Source organism: Anomaloglossus baeobatrachus, chromosome 5 (genome assembly GCF_048569485.1).
Source record: "Anomaloglossus baeobatrachus isolate aAnoBae1 chromosome 5, aAnoBae1.hap1, whole genome shotgun sequence".
NCBI classification, from domain to species: Eukaryota; Metazoa; Chordata; class Amphibia; order Anura; family Aromobatidae; genus Anomaloglossus; species Anomaloglossus baeobatrachus.
Genome location: NC_134357.1, coordinates 121,332,535 through 121,357,522, shown reverse-complemented (window position 1 = coordinate 121,357,522; position 24,988 = coordinate 121,332,535). Strand labels below are relative to the sequence as shown.

General features: G+C 43.9%; 1 protein-coding gene across 1 annotated transcript in view; it reads left to right on the top strand.

Moving 5' to 3' along the window:
- Positions 1-24,988, top strand: part of LOC142312683 (uncharacterized) — a 235,990-nt gene that overhangs the window by 187,509 nt on the left and 23,493 nt on the right. Inside the window, exon 3 of the mRNA XM_075351676.1 lies at positions 17,740-17,784. Coding sequence (XP_075207791.1) covers positions 17,740-17,784 — 45 coding nt within the window. The remainder of the gene's footprint in view (positions 1-17,739; positions 17,785-24,988) is intronic.

Sequence of the window (24,988 nt, the reverse complement as noted above, 5' to 3'; positions counted from 1 at the left end):
TCGGTTGTGCGTCACGGGCAAATCGCTACCCGTGGCACACAACATCGCTTACACCCATCACACAGACTTACCTTCCCTGCGACGTCGCTGTGGCCGGCGAACCACCTCCTTTCTAAGGGGGTGGTTTGTGCGGCGTCACAGTGACGTCACACAGCAGCCATCCATTAGAAGCGGAGGGGCGGAGATGAGCGGGTGGAAGATCTCGCCCACCTCCTTCCTTCCTCAGTTCCAGTGGCCGCAGGTACGGTGATGTTTCTCGTTCCTTCGGTGTCACACATAGCGATGTGTGCTGCCGCAGGAACGACGAACAATCTGCGTCCTGCAACAGCAACGATATTTGGAAAATGGACAGCGTGTCAACGATCAACGATAAGGTGAGTAAATTTGATCGTTAATGGTCGTTCGTGCGTTTCACACGCAACGACGTCGCTAACGAAGCCAGATGTGCATCACGAATTCCGTGACCCCAACGACATCTCGTTAGCGATGTCGTTGTGTGTAAAGCGGCCTTAACATTTAAATGGCACATGATCATTGACTTCCTCCAGCTCTCAAAGACATAATCATTATGGCAGCCTGGGGACTGCTGAAGGACACCATTGTAATAGCTAAATCACGATTTATGAACAATTTTACGTCACTTGGTATTTTTTCCCTGTTTTCCAATACATTGAATGGTAAAATTTATAATAATGTCATTCAAAACCATAACTGCTCCCCCAAAAATGAAGCCATAATACGGATTTATCAATGGAAAAATAAAAAGTTATAGTGCAAAAACAGAAAATTGCCAGGTCGGGAAGGGGTCAAAATACTCTATCTCGTACGCCTTACCGGTATTGTACTATGCTGTCATTTCTGGGGGGCGGAAAATCAACAGAATATCTACTTTAGCTGAAAATACTCCAAAAAAAAAAAATAGCCATTCCTTTTCTGTTAGTCACGTAAAATTCATTCAATTCATAGTCCGGTCATTCTCTCTGCAAGTCCATTACTGATCACTGAAGAAGTGAAAAGAATTACTATAGGAGACCAAAACTATAAATCCTAACCCACAGATCTATACGTGCAAAATACACGCAGCTGCATAAATAAACATAACAGCCATAAAGCATCTAACACCACAGACATACACAAGACTTTTATTTATCCAACAGATATAAAAATAGTCGTTTCATGGAGGCAAATTGTATTAAATGTTTCTGTGACCTTCGAGCGGAAAAGCTTTAGAAAAGTGAAGTGTTTTATACTGGTTTACATCTGCGCCTTCGTTCATTTTCCCTGTAATGGAAATAGTGAGGAGGAGACGGTGTGATTGCTCCTTGGCAGGGGATTTTGAACATTTTAAGAAAAGATCACATCTCTGAAGGTAAAACAATATATTTGCTTTAAACTCCTCTGCAATTGTTAATGAATTTTAAACCACTCTGTGTTTAACCCATTAGCCTAATACTTTATAGGAGTTTACACTTTGTTTTTTTGTATTAAGTGTAGTAACATTTCCATAGTGGATTCTGTGTAGATTTCCACCGGATTCTGCAGCCGGTAACTGCTTTATTTATTCTATGACATACTGACTGTCCAACAGGGATATGGGGCTTAAAAAGTCAGGTCTTCAAGTGATAAAGATGTGCATAGAGTGGCGTAACTAAAGGCCTATGAGCCCTGTCCAAAATTGGACCTGGGCCCAAACCATCATATTGGTCAAATATGTAGGCCCCTATAAAAAATAGTTTAAAAGAACTGAAGTCCTCAGTGATTGATACCTTTTAATGGCTAACTGAAAAGATGGTAATAATAGCAAGCTTTCGAGACTACTCAGGTCTCTTCTTCAGGCTCAATATACCGTATGCTGTATAACCACCATCCTATTACTGAACAAAGTCCGCTTTACTAAGACCAATTTAACAATAATATACCAATAAAGGGATAAATAACAATAACACAATGACTGGACCAAATATAACCACCGCATAATAACCAAATAATACTACTATGCTTATCATGTTCAAAATTCAGTGACCTTATACATAGGAGATCTGTAGATCATATATTGTATATGGTAAATTCAGTGATTTACCAGTGACACACCCAAATTATTTTTTTTGTTTTTTATATCCAGTCTAGACTGCTATGACTTCTTCTTCCATCTAAGATTCGTTTCTGCAGAAAGTAACACAAATAGATCTATGACTGATCTCTCCTACAGTATCCTCCTTAATTTTTCCCCCACTTCTACACTTATCCAGAAGAAAAGTGCAATAGTATTGCTCTGGTGCCCTGCTCAGTAACAGTACCTCCCTTTTGTTCCACCCACAGTAACAGTATCCTCTAAAAAAAATTACGGTATGGATGTTTCCTTTTTTGACTCGCCTCACAGTGAAAATGTCCCCCTCAGTGGCCTCCATACAATATTAATGTATATGTCCCTTTATCATAAAGGGACATATTTGTGACGCCCCTGGAATAGTCAGGTCGTCACAGGGTACTGAACGCTCTTTATTCTTAGTGCAGGACTCAACCCCCCATGGTTCTGGGTTCCCAACCTATAGTACTGCCTCCATCAGCATCCAAATCCCAACCACATCCTGCCAGACACACCAGGGGGCTGCTGAGCTGGAATAAGGCCATCCTCATAGGGGTCAGGTAGACTGTTGGGAGGGGGGAAGTCAGTGAAACAGGAAGTGGAGAGCAGAGCAGAGCTGACAGGAAGAAGAATAGTAGCTCCCAGAGAGTGAGGAGCTGGGAGTTGGAGCTCCCGGGGTAGTTACAGGTTGGGTCGCAGACGGTGGTCTGTGCCTGAGGAGTCAGAGACCCGGTTGCAGGGTACTGAGGCTGAGTGCCTGGACCCGGTCTTGGAGGACGGAAGGCATCTGAGTCTAATAACCGGTCTGGGACCGAAAGCACATCGGGGTACTGGACCCTAGGTCAGGGAGTAGCTTCAAGCAACCCGGCAATTAACCTGCGGAGGATAGTGTGACTTTATGGACTGTCCCCATGAAGCTCAGAGATTAGGGGCACTAGCGCAACAAGGGGGATAGGGCATTCCAACCCAAGCAGCCCACAGAAATCTCAAGCGTGAGCCCTTGAGAGCACAGCTCCACTACAAACAGTAGGGAGCGGGGTCTGGACAGCTCTATGCCAACGGGCCAACTGAACACTTCTAAATTTGTGCACAGAGACAGGCTCCAGACCATCAGGTAGTACTGTAGGGGACAGATACCCGGACGGGCTCCCCTCAAGAGGGCAGCGGCACCCAGAGGCTTGGTTTACCTTGTTGTCAGTCTGCTTTTCATCACCAACACTGTCATCCCCTGCCACCACATAGCCCTGCGCTCACCTGCACACTACCATCCAGAGTCACAGGGCCTTCCCTATCCGTGGAGGGAAGACGTCATCTAGCTGCCCCCATTCCATCAACCCCGGTACTCCCATCGGCAACGGCGGTACTCTCCGTTACCGCACACCACGGGTGGCGTCACAAACTATATATCCCCTGTAAATATTCCCCTCTACATTTGAGTTGCCACAAGCCCCCGGGTCTGGAGACCCTCGAGCCACAGCAATCTCGGATCCGAGCAGTTCGACCGCTGCAGGGGCGGCACATATACATTAATATTTATGCTGAAATACAGTAGTAATGTCTGTCTTTGTGCTCAAATACAATAGAAATGCCCCCTCCACAGTGACACCAATACATTAGTAACATACACTATTTCTGCCCTATTATAATGATAGCATCCACCGTTTATGCCTTGATAAAGATAGAATACCACATATTGTGTTTCCATAAATTAATCATTAATGTATGGGCCACAATGGGGAATATTACTTTTGTCCCCAATTCTGGAGTAATAGTGTCCCCCATTTTGGCTCCCATGCAATAATATTGTTAAACAACTGGCGGCATACAGTGATAATATTGAGTCACCCACCAAAGCGCTGCAGCGATCGCATGCGGGGACTTCTCTATAGGGACCCTTCTGGCAACAGGTATGTCAAGTTCACTTTCATAGGAGTCGTGACGCCACTCTCGGTTTTGCGATCAGGGTGAGGGGTGACCGCCACTGTAGTTTAACGAGCGTCTGGGGCTGATGGTATCTGCAGTCTGATGGTATAGCCTCCTGAGAGTGAGGCTAGCCCCAGGGGCTCTGTTGTAAGTGGGTAGTACAACAGGTCGCAGAAGAAGTCACACACAGTCCAGAATGTCTTTCACGGTTTTTACTCACTTTCAGTTGTTTTCTGTGAGGTAACCCGGGCGATACTGAGATAGACCAGAGAGAACAAGGTATCCTTCAGGCTGGTATAGGGGTGACTGTAAGCTCGCCTTCCTAGCACTTCTTGTTTCGGATAACTCCCAACTTGAAGTATATGGGATTCGTCCAGGGAAGTCGCAACTGCCTTTTCTCCCCTTTCTGGCCTGTTTGCTGGCAGCGTGGACCAAGTAAAGATGGCTTCAGGCCCTATCTCACTTATGGGCCCCCTCGTTGCTGCTGATGCTGCGGACTCTGTGTTGGTTGGTGAGTCACTTGGAGTTCCCTCACCGGCAGGTTTTAGCAGACTACTAAATGGATGTCTGGCTCTATGGACCTGTTCCCTGTGTGTGCCTGGCCTACCAGGAGTCCCCGTACTCAACCACGTCGCTTCTTCCTGAGGTGTCTTTCAGGCTGACTGTGTGGCAACCGAACTCCCCCGCAAACAGCCACTACACTTGCAGGGTCTGACTGGAGTGTCTGCGTGCCCGGTCTCCGCTTCAGACTGACATGAGTCCTGCTCTACTGCTCCTCTCTCACTCACTGCTGCTGAAAGACTCCTTCCAGCTTCTCCACCGCACCACTAGCTGAGATGTGGAGGCCACGCCCGCTCCTGGGTCTGCACAAGGGTCCCCTCTAAGATGTGTGTGAGACCTGGTTAAAGTGTGTTTGTGTGTCCACACCATTTCCAGCCTTTGGGATTACCTGTTTGCACTCACCCAGCGTGGGTGCAGTACTCAGTGGTGCCTGACCAGGTCAGGAGCGCCACAATGTCACACCTACCATAAACTAATAATGTATGTTCCCTATCCATACTGTAAAAAAGGTCACAATTTGTGACTTTTCAAAGTGTTTTAAGCCAGTTTTTCGAAGTAAACACTTTGATGAAGTGGGTCCATAGTGTGTGTTGCATGGAGCTTATATAACATGGATTAGAGCATATAGAGCATGTGTTCGCATGGAGTATGAGTGATTGTCACATACAATATGTGTAGAGCATTGAGTGTGTGTCTGTAACATTGTGTATGTGTGCATATGTATGTTCCATACAGCGTGTGTGTGTGTGTGTGTGCATATATATGTGCCATAGTGTGTATGTGTGTGTATATGTATGTGCCATACAGTACATGCGTATGTATGTGCTATACAGTGTGTGTGTGTGTGTGCGTGTGATTGTGTGTGTTTGTGTATATGTATGTGCCATACAGTGTGTGTGTGTGTGTGTGTGTGTGCGTGTGATTGTGTGTGTTTGTGTGTGTGTGTGCATATGTATGTGCCATAGAGCGTGTGTGTGTGTGTGTGTGTGTATATGTATGTGCCATACAGTTAATATCTGTATATGTATGTGCCATACAGTGTGTGTGTGTGTGTGTGTGTGTGTGTGTGTGTATGTACTGTATATGTATGTGCCTTACAGTGTGTGTCTATGTATATGTATGTGCTATACATGTTCTCCCCATGTTTGTGTGGGTTTCTGCCATGTTCTCCGGTTTATTCGAACAGTCCAAAGACATACGGATAGGGAATCTAGATTGTGAGCCCCAGTAGGGACAGTATTGCCAATGTATGTAAAGCGCTGTGGAATTAATGGCGCTATATAAGTGAATAAATATTATTATTCTTAATAATATACAGTGTGAGTATATATGTGCCATACAGTGTGTGTGTGTGTGTGTGTGTGTGTGTGTGTGTGTGTGTGTGTGTGTGTGTGTGTGTGTGTAACTTACTGGGTATGTAGCATGCACACTGAAAAACTCCAGCAACTAATGTTTATAGATACAGTATATAGATGTCATCAATCACTCAATGAATGAGGAAACTGCTCATTCATAGTGATTAGTCATTTATGCCAGAAGAAAAGTCATGGTTCTCGCAGAACGTTGCCCGGACGTGCTGCCTATCACATGATTCTGTATGTGTAGAGGAGCAGTGTATTAGTGATTGATCTGTCCCCATCATTCTTTGTCAGCCTATGTAAAGATGCCAACAAACAAGCAAACAAGCGACAAACATCTTGAATACAGTCAATCAGCGCTCATTTAAAGGTCTGGACTCGTCTAGTGTTCATGCACCCTATGTATCATTGTGTAGTGGTGCCATATGTTATGTATGTCCAGCCAGGACCACACTTTATGTAAAATTTTCTCTGTTTAACAAACTGTTCTTTTGGCATAAATTTGGCCACTTTACAATATACATTTATCTCAAGCGTTGTCAGCTATGCTTTTCAATATAATTGTATAGAGCATGATCCTGGAGAACATACGGTACATTTTTTTGCCGGCAATAGCAGATATGTGGAACTGTGTAGCAAAATAATTATACTCCCCATTTTAGTATTTTTCTCTTGTACAATGTATATTCTGTTTTGACATCATTGTTATTTATCTGATTATTATTGAATCCGGAGTCTCCGGATGGTATCAGTACTTGCCATCCATCATGTTTTATGGCGCAGTGACTTGGAACATATTAGCGTCTATCTTCCCATTTATCTCTGAATTGACTGCTGTGACCGAGCGCTCTTCCTTTACAGTTTAATAAGATTATTCCTTTAAAATAAAATAGTAATAATCTGATTTATCCTCCCAGCTGTTATATATCAGACCTATGCTCAGCTATGGTTAACTGTAGCGATTGTAGTTACAGAGTCACGTCGTGTTCTTCTTGGGGTAATGTGGTCACAAGTGGTGTATATTTTATGATCTGCTGCGAGATGTGCCACCTACTACAGACGGCAGCTGGGAATTCCTATGGAGCCGCCAGCTTGCATAAGATGTGGTCTTGCATCAGGACTGCAGTGTTTACAGATCTGACAGCAATACAGGAGGCATATTGAGATGTATGTGATTAATCCTCGCTGTTGGTTATTAGGTATTAAGCAGAAAAGCTAAATCACCTGCCGGTTAATCTCAAATAAGGCGATGTGCATTCATTTGCATTATAGCTTTGCTTGGTGCATGTGAAGAGGGGAGCTGTGTGATGGCCGGCAACGTAACCCCTAACTTCAGTTAGAGTAAATGTTTGTGTGTGCATCGTCACCTTGAGGATCATCCCCATTTCTCTTTGTGGGAATCCTTTGCTTAGACGGGGTGGAGGCAGCAATTAACACACGACAGTCTTAATAAAAGTAACTGGAACGTCTTTATTCTTGCACGTTCGGTATCCATACTTCTGGCCCCTGGGACCCTCGTGCTGCTTCCTTTTAACCTCGGGGGAAACTCACTGCTCTTGGTCCACTTGCCCTGGGTACTTTCCTCCAGCGGCTAAGTCCAATAGGTCTTCTCCCCCGGAATCCCTTCTATGCGGCAACAGTGTCTCACTCTTGCCCCCGTCTGGACGTGTAACCTCTCCTGGCCGGTACGAGGTCCCACTGGGGTCTCTGAGTCCCAGTGTCCCACGGGTTCAGGGTCGATCTGCCGCCTGTTCGCTGGGTGAGGTCTTGACACCTATGGGGGGGTACCCCCTTTTGCTAGCCAGGCCCTAACACTGGGTCCTGCTATCACTTCAGCACCTGCTGCTTGACACCCTAATTCTTCCTGCACACATACTGTAACCCACTGCTTACTCCTCCCACCAATCTCAGTCTCCTTGGCAACCCTCTTCCTGTACTTTCTGTGTTCCTACTAAACCCTACTGGCACTAACTCTTATAGCTAACTACTCCCATCCTCCACCACCTGCTTTGCTTGTTTCCCTAGTTCCCACTAAAGCCCCCATCACACATAGCAATGTCATTAGCGAGATCGCTGAAACATCATAGGTTTTGTGACGCAACAGCGACCTCGCTAGCGATCTCGCTACGTGTGACACATAGCAGCGACCGCCCCCCGCTGCGATATCGCCGATCGTACCTGAACATCATGGTTCATTTTTTGATCGTTGGTGTCCCAGCATCGCTGTGTTTGACACCATAACAACGACGAGTGACCTCGTTCAGCATTCTATCGAGGTCTGAGTCGTCAGAATAGCTGCTGTGTGACAGGGTCCCAACGATCACTGAGGTCGTTATATGGATCGCCGTATCATTGCTGAGTCGCTAATTAGATGTGCCTGTTTGACAGCTCACTAGCGACCATGTAGCGACGTACCAGCGATCCTGACCACGTCGTATCCTTGTCAGGATTTCTGGAACGTCGCTACGTGTAACGGGACCCTAAGACTATCTATCTGAAATACTTATCTGTCCTATTTCTATACCTGGCCCTGTACTCTATCTCCTGCCAAACACAGCACGAGGGACCAGTACATTCTATACACTTTGTACAGTATTTATAACATATAAACACATACATTTCCTCACTATCTAATCTATACCAGCAGTGACTGCTAGATGGAGCCGCACGACGCACCCATTTGGCTCTGCTAAATCCTACCTCTACTGTTATACAAACAATACATATTTACACCGTCTTCGTAGGAGAGGGTGCTTTTTGCCGTCTTCCTACACATGAATATGCAGGAAATTACCTCTTTTCTAAATATAAGATAAGCAGTGTACCTAAAGGCCCCGTCACACTAAGCAACATCGCTAGCAACATCGCTGCTAACGAACAACTTTTGTGACGTTGCTAGCGATGTTGCTGTGTGTGACATCCAGCAACAACCTGGCCCCTGCTGTGAGGTCGTTGGTTGTTGCTGAATGTCCTGGGCCATTTTTTAGTTGTTGCTGTCCCGCTGTGAAGCACAGATCGCTGTGTGTGACAGCGAGACAGCAACAAGTAAATGTGCAGGCAGCAGAAGCCGGCTTCTGCGGAGGCTGGTAACCACAGTAAACATCGGGTAACCAAGAAGCCCTGTCCTTGGTTACCCGATATTTACCTTTGTTACCAGCCTCAGTGTCAGTGCCGGCTCCTGCTCTGTGCACATGTAGCTGCAGGACACATCGGGTTAATTAACCCGATGTGTGCTGTAACTAGGAGAGCAAGGAGCCAGCGCTAAGCATTGTGCGCTGCTCCCTGCTCTGTGCACATGTAGCTGCAGCACACATTGGGTTAATTAACCCGATGTGTGCTGTAACTAGGAGAGCAAGGAGCCAGCGCTCAGTGTGCGCTGCTCCCTGCTCTCTGCACGTGTAGCTCCGTGCAGTGGTAACCAAGGTAAATATCGGGTTGGTTACCCGATATTTACCTTAGTTACCAAGCGCAGCACCTTCCACGCGGCGCTGGGGGCTGGTCACTGGTTGCTGGTGAGCTCACCAGCAACTTGTGTAGCCACGCTCCAGCGATCCCTGCCAGGTCAGGTTGCTGGTGGGATCGCTGGAGCGTCGCTGTGTGGCATCTCACCAGCAACCTCCTAGCAACTTACCAGCGATCCCTATCGTTGTTGGGATCGCTGGTAAGTTGCTTAGTGTGACTGGACCTTTAGAGATGCAGGGTAGTGAAGGGTTAACATGACTTTTGAAATTAGAACTTGACTTGAAGGGAATCTGTCAGCAGGTTTTGCTATGTAACCTAAGCTAGCATGCTGTAAGGGTTAATACAAAAAGTTCAGGCATGCTTGTGTTGTCACTGTCCGATCTTTTGTTTATGTGCTATGTTTATTTTAGCAACCGAACCCTTATCATTGCTATGGTTTACTCCCTCATGCCGTGTTGTCCGGCACGCCTTCTCCTCTGATTGACACCTCACAGTCAATGTACAATCTCTATAGAGAGCCTGATGTGGGCGGGGCAGCTACATGACTAAAGCTAAAAATGCAGAATATGTCAGAACAGCTGCACCCAGTAATGTAAGTGATACATCGTTGGATTCAGAATCTTTTTGCCTACATCATGCTGCTCTCAGATGAGGTGGCGAAAACCTGCTGACAGAGTCTCTTTAAATGCAGATAGTATGTGGTTGGCATATATTGCTGAAAGTTGGCACATTAGTTATGTCTGCATTTGTAAGGTTTTGGGTATCCACATCTATTAGAGAAACTTACCATGTCTTTAATTTTCTGCTATGCAGTGCCGCACTGCCTTCTGTATGGCAAAAAATTTGATGTTTTGCTGTGAAAGTGGTATAGCCAAGCCTTGCTCAGACTTCCATCAAAAACAGCCCCATTTTACAATGACAGCACCAAGTTGCGGAAATGTTGTCACTCCATAGTGTACAGACGCTCAGCCTGCAGTGCAACACAAGGGTAACAATGAGAATGGTATAGAAGGAAGGCCCAACAATACAGAGAGGGGAGAAGGGACAGACATCTCCCGCAACTCACCTGGGTCTGTACCCTATGCTCAATTATGTCCCCATACAGGTCCTACCCCCGTCACCATGATGTGCCTATGCCCTTGCTTGCCCTAAACTCACTCTTTCTAGTGAGAAGACTGGCGAAAACATTAGTGTAATCACTGCAATAATACAATACATAAGGAAGACACAGGGAAAATAGACACAAAAACACTGAAAGCTCCTCCAATGCTTCTAAACACCGCACCGCTACAATAGTCATGACTCCTCAGCTTCTTCCAGAAAGAGGCAGTTTTCCAAGTGGTCACCATAGAATGAGAATCTATAACTGACTTCAGATGGTAAGACACGAGACATTTTATAGCAAAGGAGAGTGGTCACAAAAAAGCTATGAGGGGCTGCTGATAAGTCTTTGGCTTTATGATCTTTTTTTGTTTCTATTGAAACAAATGTTACATCACATGAAAGCCTTGTGTGTCTAATATATGTTTTCAAAATTTTGCATTTGTTGCTTATTGCAACAGTGTTCTATGCGGGAAAACAAAAGTCTAATGCGATATTCACAGCAACAGAGAGCAGAGGAGTGATAATTCTTGTTTCTGCAAGGAAAGGAAAGGATATTCATGGTGATATGTCGCAGACATTAGGGAATCAATGCCCTTCATATTCTACAGTAGAGAACTTGGTTGCCAAAGTTAAAACAGGCACTTCAGCACAAATGATGAGGAATGTTCTGGACGACAGAGAGTGGTTGTTGTTCCGGAGATCGTCGATGCTGTGCACAACCTCATACTGGAGAATCAATGAATTTCAGCTAAAGCAATAGCAGACATCATGGGGATTTCCCCTCAACATCTCTGTGTCGCTATCCATGAACATTTGGACATGAGGAAGCTATCTGCAAAGTGGGTCGCCAAATGTTTGTCAACAGATCAGAGAAGCATGCGAGTGAAAACGTCCCGGTCCATTTGTCAGCGTTTCCAGACTGAGAAGAACTTCCTGGATCAACTGGTCACTATGGATGAGACCTGGATTTATTTGTATGACCCTAAAAACAAGAAGCAGTTAAAAGAGTGGAGGTGGTTCTCCTTGTCTAAAGAAGTTCAGGGTGCAAAAATCAGCCACTAAGGTTATGGCATCTGTGTCCTCGGATAAGGAGGGCGTGCTGCTAGTGGACTACCTTCAAAAGGGTTCCACCATCAATGCAAGGTATTACACTGAACTTTTGGACCACTTGAAGGCAGCTCTGAAGGCAAAAAGGCACGGCAAGCTGTCCAAAGGAATCTTGTTCCTGCAAGACAAAGCCTCCGTTCACACTGCACAAGCTAACATGGCAAAACTGGCAGAGCTGGGCCTCCAGCTGGTTGATGACCACCCACCTTATTCACCAGATCTAGCTCCCTGTGACTATTATTTGTTTCTAAACCTGAAGAAACACCTCAAGGGTACCAAGTTTCACACCATTTCTGATGCCTTGGCTGCTACGGATGCCTGGATTGAGGCACAACCAAAATCCTTCTTTTTGCTAGGCTTCCAGAACGTGGAATACCAAAGTACAAAGTGTGTTGACATCAGTGGAGAGTATGTGGAATAAATGTAAAGTTTAATCACTCTATCTCATTTCTTTTTGGGTAAAGCTAAAGACTTATCAGTAGCCTCTTGTAAACCTGAGATTAGAGGGCACTTTACACACAGTGACATCGCTAGCGATGTCACTGGTGAAAGCACCCACCCCCGTCGGTTGTGTGTCACAGGCAAATCGCTGTCCGTGGCGCACAACATCGCTAAGAACTGTCACACGGACTTACGTGCCTAGCAACGTCGCTGTGGCCGGCAAACTGCCTCCTTTCTAAGCGTCACTAAGCGGCCGCCCAATAGAAGCGAAGGGGCGGAGATGAGCGGGCGTAACATCCCAGCCACCTCCTTCCTTCCTCTTTGCCGGTGGCCGCAGGTACGGTGATGTTCCTCGTTCCTGCGGTGTCACACATAGCAATGTGTGCTGCTGCAGGAATGACCAACAACCTGCGTCCTGCAACAGCAACGATAATTGGGAATAGAACGACGCGTCAACGATCAACAATAAGGTAAGTAATTTTGATCGTTAACGGTCGTTTGTGTGTTTCACACGCAACGACGTCGCTACTGAGGCCGGATGTGCGTCACGAATTCCGTGACCCCAACGACATCTCGTTAGCAATGTTGTTGCGTGTAAAGCGGCCTTAAGCCTACAAAGGACAGCCAGATAGGAAAGAGTCCTTAACCAATACAATACTAAAAGAAGGTAGATTTACACAAACACAAGTTGTAGACCTGGAAATAATAAGGTGTTGTGACCTTCTGGTCCCAGACTCACCAGAGGTCTCCTCAGAGCGGGACACACTCATGACAGTTGTAGAACTTTGCATTTGAGAAAACAATACCTCGCTGGCAACTCTTTATATGGTCTAATAGAAGGGGTATTCTTAATAAATAAATAGACTTGGAAAAAGCTTCTCTATTGTGAATAACCACTTAAATTGGTTTTCCAGAATACAGTATTCAAGGCTTTTTGTTTGGATAGGTTATCAATAAAAAGATAGAATTTGGGTTCTGCTCTCTGCACCCAGCATGGGATGTTGCAGGCACTGAAGTCAAATTTGCCATCAATATGCTATTCTTGAGAAACAAACCAAAAAACTTTCTAAATACCACAATTAAGCGAATCAAGATCTGAAACATGGATTTACAGTAGCATGTTAGGTAAAGGTTTTCGATATTTAACCTGAGTACAGTCTAATGTAGGGATATAGACCCTGATTCCAGAGATGTGTCACTTACTAGGATTTCTGCTGAAGTGCCAAAAAAATCAGTGGTTTTTATCAGCAGAAAATTATAACTAGAGGACTAGGTCACATGTGCAGTCTTATTTGTGTAACCTCGCCCCCATCACTGATTTGCAGCTAACAATGTATAATGTAAACAGAAAGCTGCCAATTAGGAATGTGGGTGGGGTTATACATAGGATAATATTCTGATCAGTGCTACATCTATAGAGAAAACAGGGATTCTATCAAAACTACACCAAGGAGCTCAGTGACCAATCCAAGGGATCATGGCTCTCACATAACAATGCAAAAATATGCTAACAGAATATTTTGTAAGCAGTAGCAAACAATAGGCACAATTGTGTCAAGAAGATGCATGGTCAAACAATCTGGTTTCCACAATCCACAATTTTATTTGCATACCATGATAAACACACCACCTCTTTGGGTCAATTTGTGCAGCATTTATTACTTTTATTACCATAGTGTTCCTTGCTTTTATAGTGTTTTACTGCAATTTTGGAGAAACTGAATTCGGCTTTATGACACAGAGGGACCAGGAAACATGAAACCATGAAATAATTGCATAATCTTTATATACAGTTATATACACCTTTGGTTATATATATATATATATATATATATATATATATATATATTGTGTTAAAGGGGTGGTTCACCCATATTTTTTATTTCTAGAAGATCGATATTATATTGAGAAACCATGTTTCTCTCAAATACCTTGTGTTGTCAATAGTGCAGTGCCTGTGAGAGGCGCTATTGCAGACCGCTGCTCCCCGTCCAGTGACGTACCCGTCCAATGCTGCCTCGTCACATCCGTGCAGCCGGCTACATTCTGAGCCCATCTGCTCCCTGCTCCTCCTCCCTCCTCCCTCACAGCACGTCTCTTGCTTGCAGCGTTCTGCGAGGAGGGAGGAGGGAGGGGGGAGCAGGAGACGCGCCGTGCTGTGCTAGGAGGGAGGAGAAGGAGGAGGGGGAGCAGGAGACGCGCCGTGCTGTGCTAGGAGGGAGGAGGGAGGGGGGGGAGCAGGAGATGCGCCGTGCTGTGCTAGGAGGGAGGAGGGAGGAGGAGGGGGGAGCAGGAGACGCACCGTGCTGTGCTAGGAGGGAGGAGGGAGGAGGAGGGGGGAGCAGGAGACGCGCCGTGCTGTGCTAAGAGGGAGGAGGGAGGAGGGAGGGGGGGAGCAGGAGATGCACCGTGCTAGGAGGGAGGAGGGAGGGGGGAGCAGGAGATGCGCCGTGCTAGGAGGGGGGAGGAGGGGGGAGCAGATGGGCTGTGACAGCAGTGAAACACCGCTCACAGCTCAGAGTCTGGAAGACTGTAGCCGGCTGCACGGATGTGATGAGGCAGCACTTGACGGGTAGGTCACTGGACGGGGAGCAGCGGTCTGGAATAGCGCCTCTCACAGGCACCATTGACAACACAAGGTATTTGAGAGAAACATTGTTTCTCAATATAATATCGATCTAGACAATAAAAAATATGGGTGAACCACCCCTTTAATTTCCTTTGTGTGGATTGGAACAAGACAAACAAAAATACCGAACAAAAGGCAAATTGGACATACAGTAATTTCACACCAAACTCCAAAAATGGCTGGACAAAATTGTTGGCACCCTCATCTTAATATTTGGTTGCACACCCTTTGGAATAAATGAAAAAAACAACGAAGAAAGAATTAGCTCACCGGGTGCTAAGCTTGATGTGGGTGCGGTGCACGGAAAATCTGGGCTGGCCACCAGGAATCATGATGGAAGGAAGAGTCTTACCAGCATCCATATAAAGAATATATTGAATAACAAAATTTTATTCCAAATCCATGAAAAAGAGAAAAATTGTTAAAACAATGGTGTAGATAGAAGTCTACGCGTTTTGAGCTGAAAACCGCTCTTAGTAATGATTAAGAGTTAATATATAAGAATTTGTTTTATTTTTCAATATATTCTTTATGTGGATGCTGGTAAGACTTCCTTCCTTTGGAATAAATAACTGCACTCAATTGCTTCCTATAACCATATAAAAGCTTTTTACTCCTCTCAACTGGAATTTTGGACCACTCTTGTTTTGCAAACTGCTCCCTGTCTTTCTTAAACAACACAAAGCTGGATCGTGTTTAAATGCGTTTTTTTGGGGGGGGGGTTTGCTAAAGAATGCAGATTTGGTACAGGAATATAATTTATAAATTTGAGCACCAAATCTTCATCTCTTGGCAAAAAAACGTGGCTTTCTGCCAGGAGATGCAAGTCTTATTAAACTCAGTTCACCTGAGGTGAAGTAACTGAGTTCTATGAGATCACCTGAGGTCAGTTTACCTGCGGTCACAGGTGGTGCACTGTGTGAACCTCCAGGTGTGACCGCACATAAATTCAGTGATGTCACCGCTAACAGCTGCAGCTAAGTCTGTCTCTGCCTGCAGTCACAGCGGGCAGTCATGTTCTGTGCCCACAATCTGCAACTGCAGGATGTAATAGAACCAGAATCGTGGTGGGACCTTGTGTGAATTACAACAGGATTGGGTGTTTTGAGGGTTAATAAAGGGGTGAAAGAGGGTGGGATTTTTTGTTTTTTATTTCAAATAAAGGTTTATTTTCGGTGTTTGTGTTAATTTGTTTTCATTTACAGATTAGTAATGGAGGTTTTTCATAGACGCCTCACATTACTAATCGAGGGCTTATTGGCAGCTGTGAGCTGTCATTAACCCCTTATTTTACCCTGATTGCCACCACAGTAGGGCAATCAGGATAAGCCCGGTAAAGTGCATCTAATAGATGCAACAATTCTGGATGGCTGTAGGCTGCTATTTTTTAGGCTGGGGTGAGTCCAAAAACACGAGTCTCCCTAGCCTGAGAATACCAGCTGCCAGCTGTTGGCTTTATCATGGCTGGGTTTCAAAATTGTGGTGAAACCGCACACCATTTTTAACTATTTAAATATTTAAAAAAAAAAAAAAAGCTCAATTGGGTCCCTCTTATTTTGTTTGATATATTGCCAAAATAAGCACACAGGCCGCAGCCTGTAGCCTTATGATTTATCCTTGCTTTGCATCATAATATGGGGGGACCCTAAAACAATTTTTTTTATAGATTTTTTCACCACAATAGAAACGCAGACAGTGTGTGTGATTCCATGCAATCATGCACGCTGTCTCATAGGGTGGGGGTATGGTCTGATTGCAACCAATAAGAGACGCCGAGACTGCCGATGGGCAGAGTAAAAAGTGAATATGTATGAGGGTAATGAGTGGGCCCGGAAGTATAATATATCAAAGGATAAGTAGTGGGCCCGGAAGTAGCTGGAGACTCGTTAAGTATAACGCTCATGCTTTATTCTCAATTTTCTTTCTATTCCCTTTAATTTTTTTTTTTTAATTATCTGGGTGGCTGAATCCGGAAAGTTACACTTAGTTTCCAGAGAACTTCATGTTTCGGGTCGGTGAACAGATACTAAGTATCGGGTATGGATCCCGAATCTTAAAGTCCGGGTTTGCCCATCACTTTGCCAACACTTTCAGCCATTACTGTATTTTAAAGGTGCCTAACAGGATATTCATATTGCCCAAACCATGGACAGCATGAATCAGAGTCTGGCTACATTAATGCAGCAATGTATGTTTTACTCTAAAAGACTGGGGCATTTCAGAGATACTGGCTTTTAAAAGAATGTTTTTTTCTGAAATGCCACAGTATAAAGCTTGCATGTCTGCAATAACCCAGTCAGTGTCTGATTCATGCTGCCAGTGGTTCGGGCAACTAGAATCTCCTGCCAAGCTTGTGATAACTAAAAGGTACACCTATAAGGTTGGCATGGATGTACATTACTTCCTACTAGAATATTACCACAATTCTGCTTTTGCCATAAATAGAGGGTAGTAATTGTCACCAGGTTTTCCTGCACTTGAGGATCATTATTAGGCAGAGGTCGTGTACAGGGGCAACACATGCTTTGAAGTTGCGATTTCTGCATGATAGCAGTTATGGTGTTCGTTGATTTTTCTTTGATATAAATACTCCAATAAAACAAATGTCTCATTAATTCATTATCTTGGCATCAGTTTTTTATTTTTTTTTTACAAAGAGAATAAAGAGAAAAGAAACATTTCCCAATCTTTCCCTTTTTGTCATAATGGGGTATCCATCCAATCACAGCAAATTTATAGACGAACTAGACTGACAATGTCAATCCTCATTTAGCTGTTATACCGATCTTATACAATAGTACATTTCCTATAGACCTTAATTCTATAGAAAAGTCACCTTTTGCTTTCTATGCTTGTCAGGTATATTTATTGCATGTGAGTATGACAAAATTGTGCAATATTCATATCATCCACATCTCCATATAAATGCTGCACGCTAATCTGGCCCTTAATATCATTGCTATGATGGTGCATTTGCTTTGACATTTTACCATCCATCACCTCCATAAAATTTCCCATAAAATATTACATTCTCCTACTCCCTAACTGGTTTAATTCTCTCAAATCAGGGCCTCCTGGAGCAAGGGGCAAGAGAGGACAAAATGGGGAGCCAGGTACTGTATATTTTCTTTATGGTTACCGGGATGGCATTGCTTGTCTGCAATTATTATGGTTTTTATGTTATAAATTGCTATTACTGCTACGTCAACTTTATGCTCTGCAAATGTACCACATATGAAATGGGTGTGCTACTGTACAACGTTATACTGATCTGGATAATACACATACTTATTCATAATGAAAAGTATCTATTCCATACTTCCATTTTTAGTAAACACAGTTAATTGGAATTTGATTTGGTCAATTCTTCAATTTACTCAATCAGAGCGAATTGGATCCAGATGTCCTGGGTCCACTCTGCATGCTCTCCAACCTTTCCAGCCATCAGAGCCAAGAGGGTCGCGGGCCACATTCAGCTCTGAGAGTGGGTTGTGACACATATTAAGCTCTTAGAGAGGGTCGTGAGCCACATTCAGCTCTGAGAGAGGGTTGCGAGGCACATTCAGCTCTGAGAGTTGGTTGCGAGGCGCATTCAGCTCTGAGAGTAGGTTGCGAGGCACATTCAGCTCTGAGAGTAGGTTGCGAGGCACATTCAGCTCTGAGAGTGGGTCGCGAGGCACATTCAGCTCCGAGAGTGGGTTGCGAAACATATTAAGCTCTTAGAGAGGGTCGCGAGCCACATTATTTTCTGAGAGAGGATCACGAGGCACATTCAACTACCACTCCCTCACAGTAGTGACACCCAGAGACCCCATTACCAGTACAATGATAGCCAAATTTTTTCCACAGAAATCACTCCAAGGCAGTATACCAAGATCCAGGGGTCCCATTCAGATCTGTTCTTCTGTGTGGGGCTACTCACAAAAGTTACCATCTGGAGACCTGCTCTTCATAGCTGTTTTCTAGACCTGGTGCTTATTCACAAAGCTGGAAGACAGTGGCAAGCCACACATCACTGGCCCGCGAGCCACATATGACTACTGATCCACAGGTTGGGCAGCTCTGCTCTACAGAAATTATAAAGACATCAATAGATCTAAATTCTCTGGCCTATATTGGTTAATGACAACTTTGCAATACAAATTTTGTGCCGTGTGCATCAAGACTTCCAGGAGATTGTCTAGTAGTTGTAAAACTAAAATAAAAAAAAGTCCAAGATCATAGCAAAGTATGTCTAACTATCTTTTTAATTAGAAAGAAGGAACAATGTATGGTTTATTATTAATCTTATGGCACAAGTACTAATCTTTAACACATATTCTTTAACATTGAAAGCTCAGCACCAAGACAAAAAAGTTGTGGAACAATGGAAATCACAAGATGGATACACTTATTACTGATATGCAAATTTTAATAAATGGATTAAAAATTTTCAAACCATCTCAATTTTTATTTTGCATGAATTAAGAGAGCCACACGTTACTTACAGTCTTGGCTGCTATTAATTAAGTTTTTAATGGATATTTGAGGAATGATTACACTGAATGCACTTGAGCACAATAATCATCAAGATCTGCTGCTGGCAACTCCTTTTTTGATTGCCAAACAATGATGTCTCAGATATGCTTAACGGGAGACCAGAGTCACCACAAATTTCAATTACGTTTAGGTCACACAGGTTCTTCACAGTAGCAGAAGCAACATGCAGTTTGGCATAACCCATGTCCCACGACAAAATCCATGTGTTTTGGGATAGCATAATGTACTGTATCTGGACCCCTCTAGACTTTATTCCAGGTATACTAACACATCAGAGTTACATTGATTTTGTAGTGGAATTTGTGGTACGGCTATTTTCCAGAAGTTGCTTTTCAACATGACAGTTCAAGGCTGCATGTTGCTCATGATACTCTGGGCTGCATGTGTAGCCTAAACGTCCTAACAAGGGCAGACTACTTGCCTCCTGTTGAGCTGTTTGTAACGTTATTGGAGCTGCCATCATTGGATCTTGATGATTTGCCCAAGTGCACAAAGCATGGCAGAGCATTCCTCAGACTGCCATAAATAATCTTACAGATATCAGCCAAGCAGGCTTTACACGTTGCAATTTCGCATACGATATCGTATGCGATTTGCAACGCCCCCATCGTATGTGTGGCACGTTCAATTTGTTGAACGTGCCGCACATACGATTAACCCCCGTCACACATACTTACCTTCCATACGACCTCGATGTGGGCGGCGAACGTCCACTTCCTGGAGTGGGAGGGACGTTTGGCGTCACATTGATGTCACGCGGCAGCCAGCCAATAGAAGCGGAGGGGCGGAGCTGAGCGGGAGTAAACATCCCGCCCACCTCCTTCCTTTCGCATTGTGGGCCGGGAGCCGCAGGAGGCAGGTGAGATCTGTTCATCGTTCCCGGGGTGTCACACACTGCGATGTGCGGTACCCCGGGTACGAAGAACAATCTGAAGTTCAATTCGTCAGGAATGAACGACGTGCATGCGATGAACGGTTTTTCGTTCAATCGCAATTGCACGTGGCTGTCACGCGCTACAACATACCTTACGACGTGACCCCGCCGACACATCGTAAGATATCTTGTAGCGTGTAAAGCAGGCTTAAGTGTGGGGATTTTAATATTTGATACTAAAAAGATCGAGATGTTTTGACATTTTTTTTACATTTCCTCTTGATTTTCAATGCAATAACGTGATCAATGGATCCTGTGAGTTTCATAATTCCACAACTTTTCCTTCTTGCGGTTCCAGTGTAAATGTTGAGGAGGGTATTTATATCAGAACATATATTATTTATGGGTCATCAAGTTTGCAGCTGATGCATAGACCAATTCATAGTGCACTTATCCAGAACCGCAAAATGATTGCTAAAAGTAAACAGTAGGAAATTTTGCTGACAAAGTTCTTCTGGATTTCCTGCATGTTCCTAAAAGCCAGTCTTCTAGAAATTCTACAGACAACACAGGGGTTAATCATTGTACTTTCTCCTTGTTGGCAGATAACAGAAGAGTGGGACTTAAACAATGGATTAGGGCTTAATATTGTTAGTCTCATATTGCAGACAGAGCAGTGGGAGATGCTAATGCTGCAGCCAGTTACATTACCCTAAAGCTAGACACATGTTAGTAAGAAAGAGGGAGAGGGACATGACTGAGCAAGGGAAAATAGTTGTTAGATTTATATATATTTAAGATTAAGAGTCAGAATATGATCAAGAAAGAAGAGGAAGCATTGCTAGAAATTCTTATTGTATTTATTTTTCTCCTGCTGTCTTTACCATATTAGTTGTTCATTTAAGCGTAACTGTTATTTCATTTTTTTCAAGTATACAGTAAGTAAAGTTAAAGGGAACCTGTCACCCGATGTTTATAATACTCACCTAACGGTCGGTGCAGAGCAGACTGGTCAAATGGGCGTCTCCATTCTTCGGGTCCGCGCCTCCTCTTTCGGCCATCTTTGTTCTCCTTCTGAAGCTAGTGTGGATGACGTGTTCTACATCATCTACACTTGCCGACATTGAGGTCCCGCGCAGGTGCACTACAATACTTTGATCTGCCCTACTCAGGGGAGATCAAAGTGCACCTGCGCAGGACCTCACTGTCGGCTAGTGTAGATGACATAGAACGCGTCATCCACACTAATTTCAGAAGGAGGACAAAGATGGCCGAAAGAGGAGGCGCGGGACGCAAAGAACGGAGACACCCGTCCGACCAGTTTGCTCTGCACCGACCGTTAGGTGAGTATCATAAACATCTGGTGACAGGTTCCCTTTAAGAAATGTATTTTTCTTAATTTATCATATTTCTCTGAATGCACTGCTCAAAAGTGTGCCTTAGATGAAGACCGTTTTTGAGCTAACTGAGTGATTATATAATAGATGCCGCCTATAGACGTTTACGGGACAGGAAGGTGGAGGAGAAAGGGGCTGGAGACTAGACAGAGGCAAAGAGAAAGAGAATGCTGTTCACAAATGCAGGATACAAATGAAATAAACTCCAGAAACTATTTTATTCCTTCTGTACAAACACGACAGCTTATCCTAAAAAGTCAACGGAAATGACAAATACATTTTAAGACTTGATTATTAGTGAATATTGAATACCTCACATAGTTCCTAAAGTAAGGCTATGTGCCCACGCTGCGGATTTTGCGCGGATTTTGCCGCGGATTTGCCGCGGATTTACCGCGGATTTTCCGAAAATCTGCAGCAGCGGCACTTCCAAGCCATTTCAATGGCATTTTGGAAATGCTGTGTCCATGCTGCGGATTTTTCCGCGGCGGATTTGCCGCGGATTTTGATCCGGAAAAATCTGCAGCATGTCAATTATTGTTGCGGATTTTGGGTATAGAATGGGGAGAAAAAAAAAAAAATCCGCATAAAAATCCGCGGTAATCCGCGGTGAATCCGCGGCAAAAATAAGGTGCGGATTTGCCGCGAAAGTCGCTGATTTTCATGCAGAAAAATCCGCAGGTACATTCTACCGTGGACACATAGCCTAAAGGAGACAAAACATACTTCATTCCAATCTGTTCAATGGCCTCCAAAAATACCTAATCTGTAATACAGATGAGGCAAGGAACATTTGGGAAAGTTGTTCTTTGGTAGATCAAGTCTGTATTTGTGATACTGAATGAGAAATTTGAGTGTACTCTCCGCGGGATGGGATTATACACTGTGTGCACAATTATTAGGTAATTTGTATTTTTAATGATTAATTTTATTATTGAACAACTACAGAGCTGTCAGACAATTCAAAATGTTAATAAACCTGAAATCTGAATATATAAAATAGTAAAAGTAAGGTTTCTTAAGACAATATCTATGTGTGCATAATTATTGGGTAACTATTAGTGTCAGAATTATTATGCAACTAAATTGAATAACCTTAATGTTCCCATCTGAATTGTTAATTTTCATCTGTTAAAATGAGAATAATCACCAAACAACTCAAAATGTACAAAATTCATTTCTGACAATTCCACCCAAAATATTAGTGATCAATATAGCCACCCTTCTTTTCAATGACAGTCATAAGCCTTCCATCCATGGAGTCTGTCTTGCTGCTTAATCTGTTGATGACAAACTTTTTGGGCAGAATCAACTGCAGCTTCCAGACACTGATCAGAGAGGTGACTGTTTTCCTTCACCGTAAGGCTAAGTTCACACACTGCGTTTTTTTGACGCTGCGCTTTTGTGCGTTTTTGGCCACTAAAAACGCACAAAAACGCACCCGCGTCGAAAAAACGCGGCAAAAAACGCATGTGTTTTTACCGCGATTTGGTGCATTTTTGGCTGCATTTTGTTGCGTTTTTGATCTCTGCGTTTTTCTGCGGTTTTCCAATGCATTGCATGGGGGGAAAACGCAGAAAAACGCAGGAAACAATTGACATGTCCATTTTTTTTTTTAAGTTCAAAAACGCAGCTTAAAAAAACAGTTGTGTGCGGACAGCAAAATTGAAAACTCATAGACTTTGCTGGGGAAGCAAAGTCATGCAGTTTTGAGGCCAAAAACGCACCCGAAAAACGCGCAAAAACGCCGCAAAAAACGCACTGTGCACACATAGCCTAAATCTGTGTAACAAAAGCCCGCAAGTCCTCAATAGGGCTTAGGTCAGATAAGGAAGTGGTCATTATGTTTTCAGGCCTGTACTGCAACCAAGCAGTGGAGACTTCAATGCATGTGATGGAGAATTGTCCTGCATAAAAATCATGGCTTTCTTGAAAGATTCAGACTTTTTGCTGTACCACTGCTTGAAGAAACAGTCTTCTAGAAACTGGCAGTAGGTTTGGGAGTTGATTTTTTTTCCATCTTCACTACGAAACTGTCCAACTAGCTCATTTTTAATATTGCCAGCCCATAGCAGTACCCACCTCCACTTTGCTGGGGTCTGAGTGAAAGTGGAGGTCAGTGTCCATTACTGATCCAGCCTCGAGCCCATCCATCTGGTCTATAATGAGTCACTCTCACCAATGGCCACACAAAATATTTACTGTTTGGGCACAGTTTGCCATTTTCACTTAGGGGTGTACTCACTTTTGTTTTCAGCGGCGTAGACATTAATAGCTTTGGGTTGAGTTATTTAGAGGGCACACCAAATTTACACTGTTACACAAGCTCTACACTGACTACTTTACATTGTACAAAGTGTCATATCTTCAGTGTTGTCCATGAAAAGATATAACAAAATATTTACAAAAATATGAGGGTGTACTTAATTTTGGGATATACTGTACCTATTTTCGAGCTGATAAATTGAAAGTTGGAAAATCCGCTGTTAAAATCTTCAACAAAAAATAACAAGATAGGTCAATTTTCAAGCAGCAAATTTCCCCATCATATCATATAGATAGGTTTTGTAAAATCTCATCTACCTGCCTGATGCTGTATTCAGGTGCGGACTCTACCTTTGCCATATCCGAAGGTAAAATCTCCAATACTTTTATTGCGCAAAGACCTACCCTACGTGTGTAAAGATTTATGAATATATATTCACATATACCATATTTTTCGGATTATAAGACACACTTTCCCCCCAAAAAATTGGGAGGAAAATGAGGGGTGTGTCTTATAAGACGAATGTAGTGAGAATGAAAAATTGTGACAGGAGGCAGGGGCAATGCTGCGGGCTGTGCACTGTGCTGCGGACAGTGCTAGTGCTTGCTACGGGTGGGGTGAGGTGTGGTGTGGTGCTTGCTACGGGTGAGGAAGGAGCCATCCTGAAAATGTTGGTGATGCAGGTTTCAATTAATGGAGTCGGGAGTCGGAGCGTGTGCATATTGAGCTCTCCGCTCAAGATCTGATCTGCGCATGCACTGCCTCCTGCCCATTGATCTCACAGCAGCATACTTAAGGAAAATGGTGCCCGGAGGTGGCACGTGCGCAGACAAGATCTCTGCTCATCATTGAGCCAATAGCTTAATCTGCGCACGCGACAACTACAGGCACCATTATTTGAAGCCCGCACCACTGACAGTTTCTGGATGTTCCTGCCTCTCAGCGCTTGCAGCGAGCATCCAGGTCACCTGCCGCTCCGCCAACAGCATAGCTCTACTCCAGCACCATCCCTGCCTTCTGTGACCCCGCTCCACTACCGCTGCCATGCTCTCCCGGTAAGACACCACAATAAGACAGACCACATTTTTTTTTTTTTACCTTTTTTTCTCTCTAAATTTGGAGTGCATCTTATAATTCGGTGCTTCTTATAAAACGAAAAATATGGTATCTTTTCCATTGTAGTTTCCATATGTTTAAGAGGCCCGACAGTGGGTATCTATCATGTATAACCTCTGATTAAA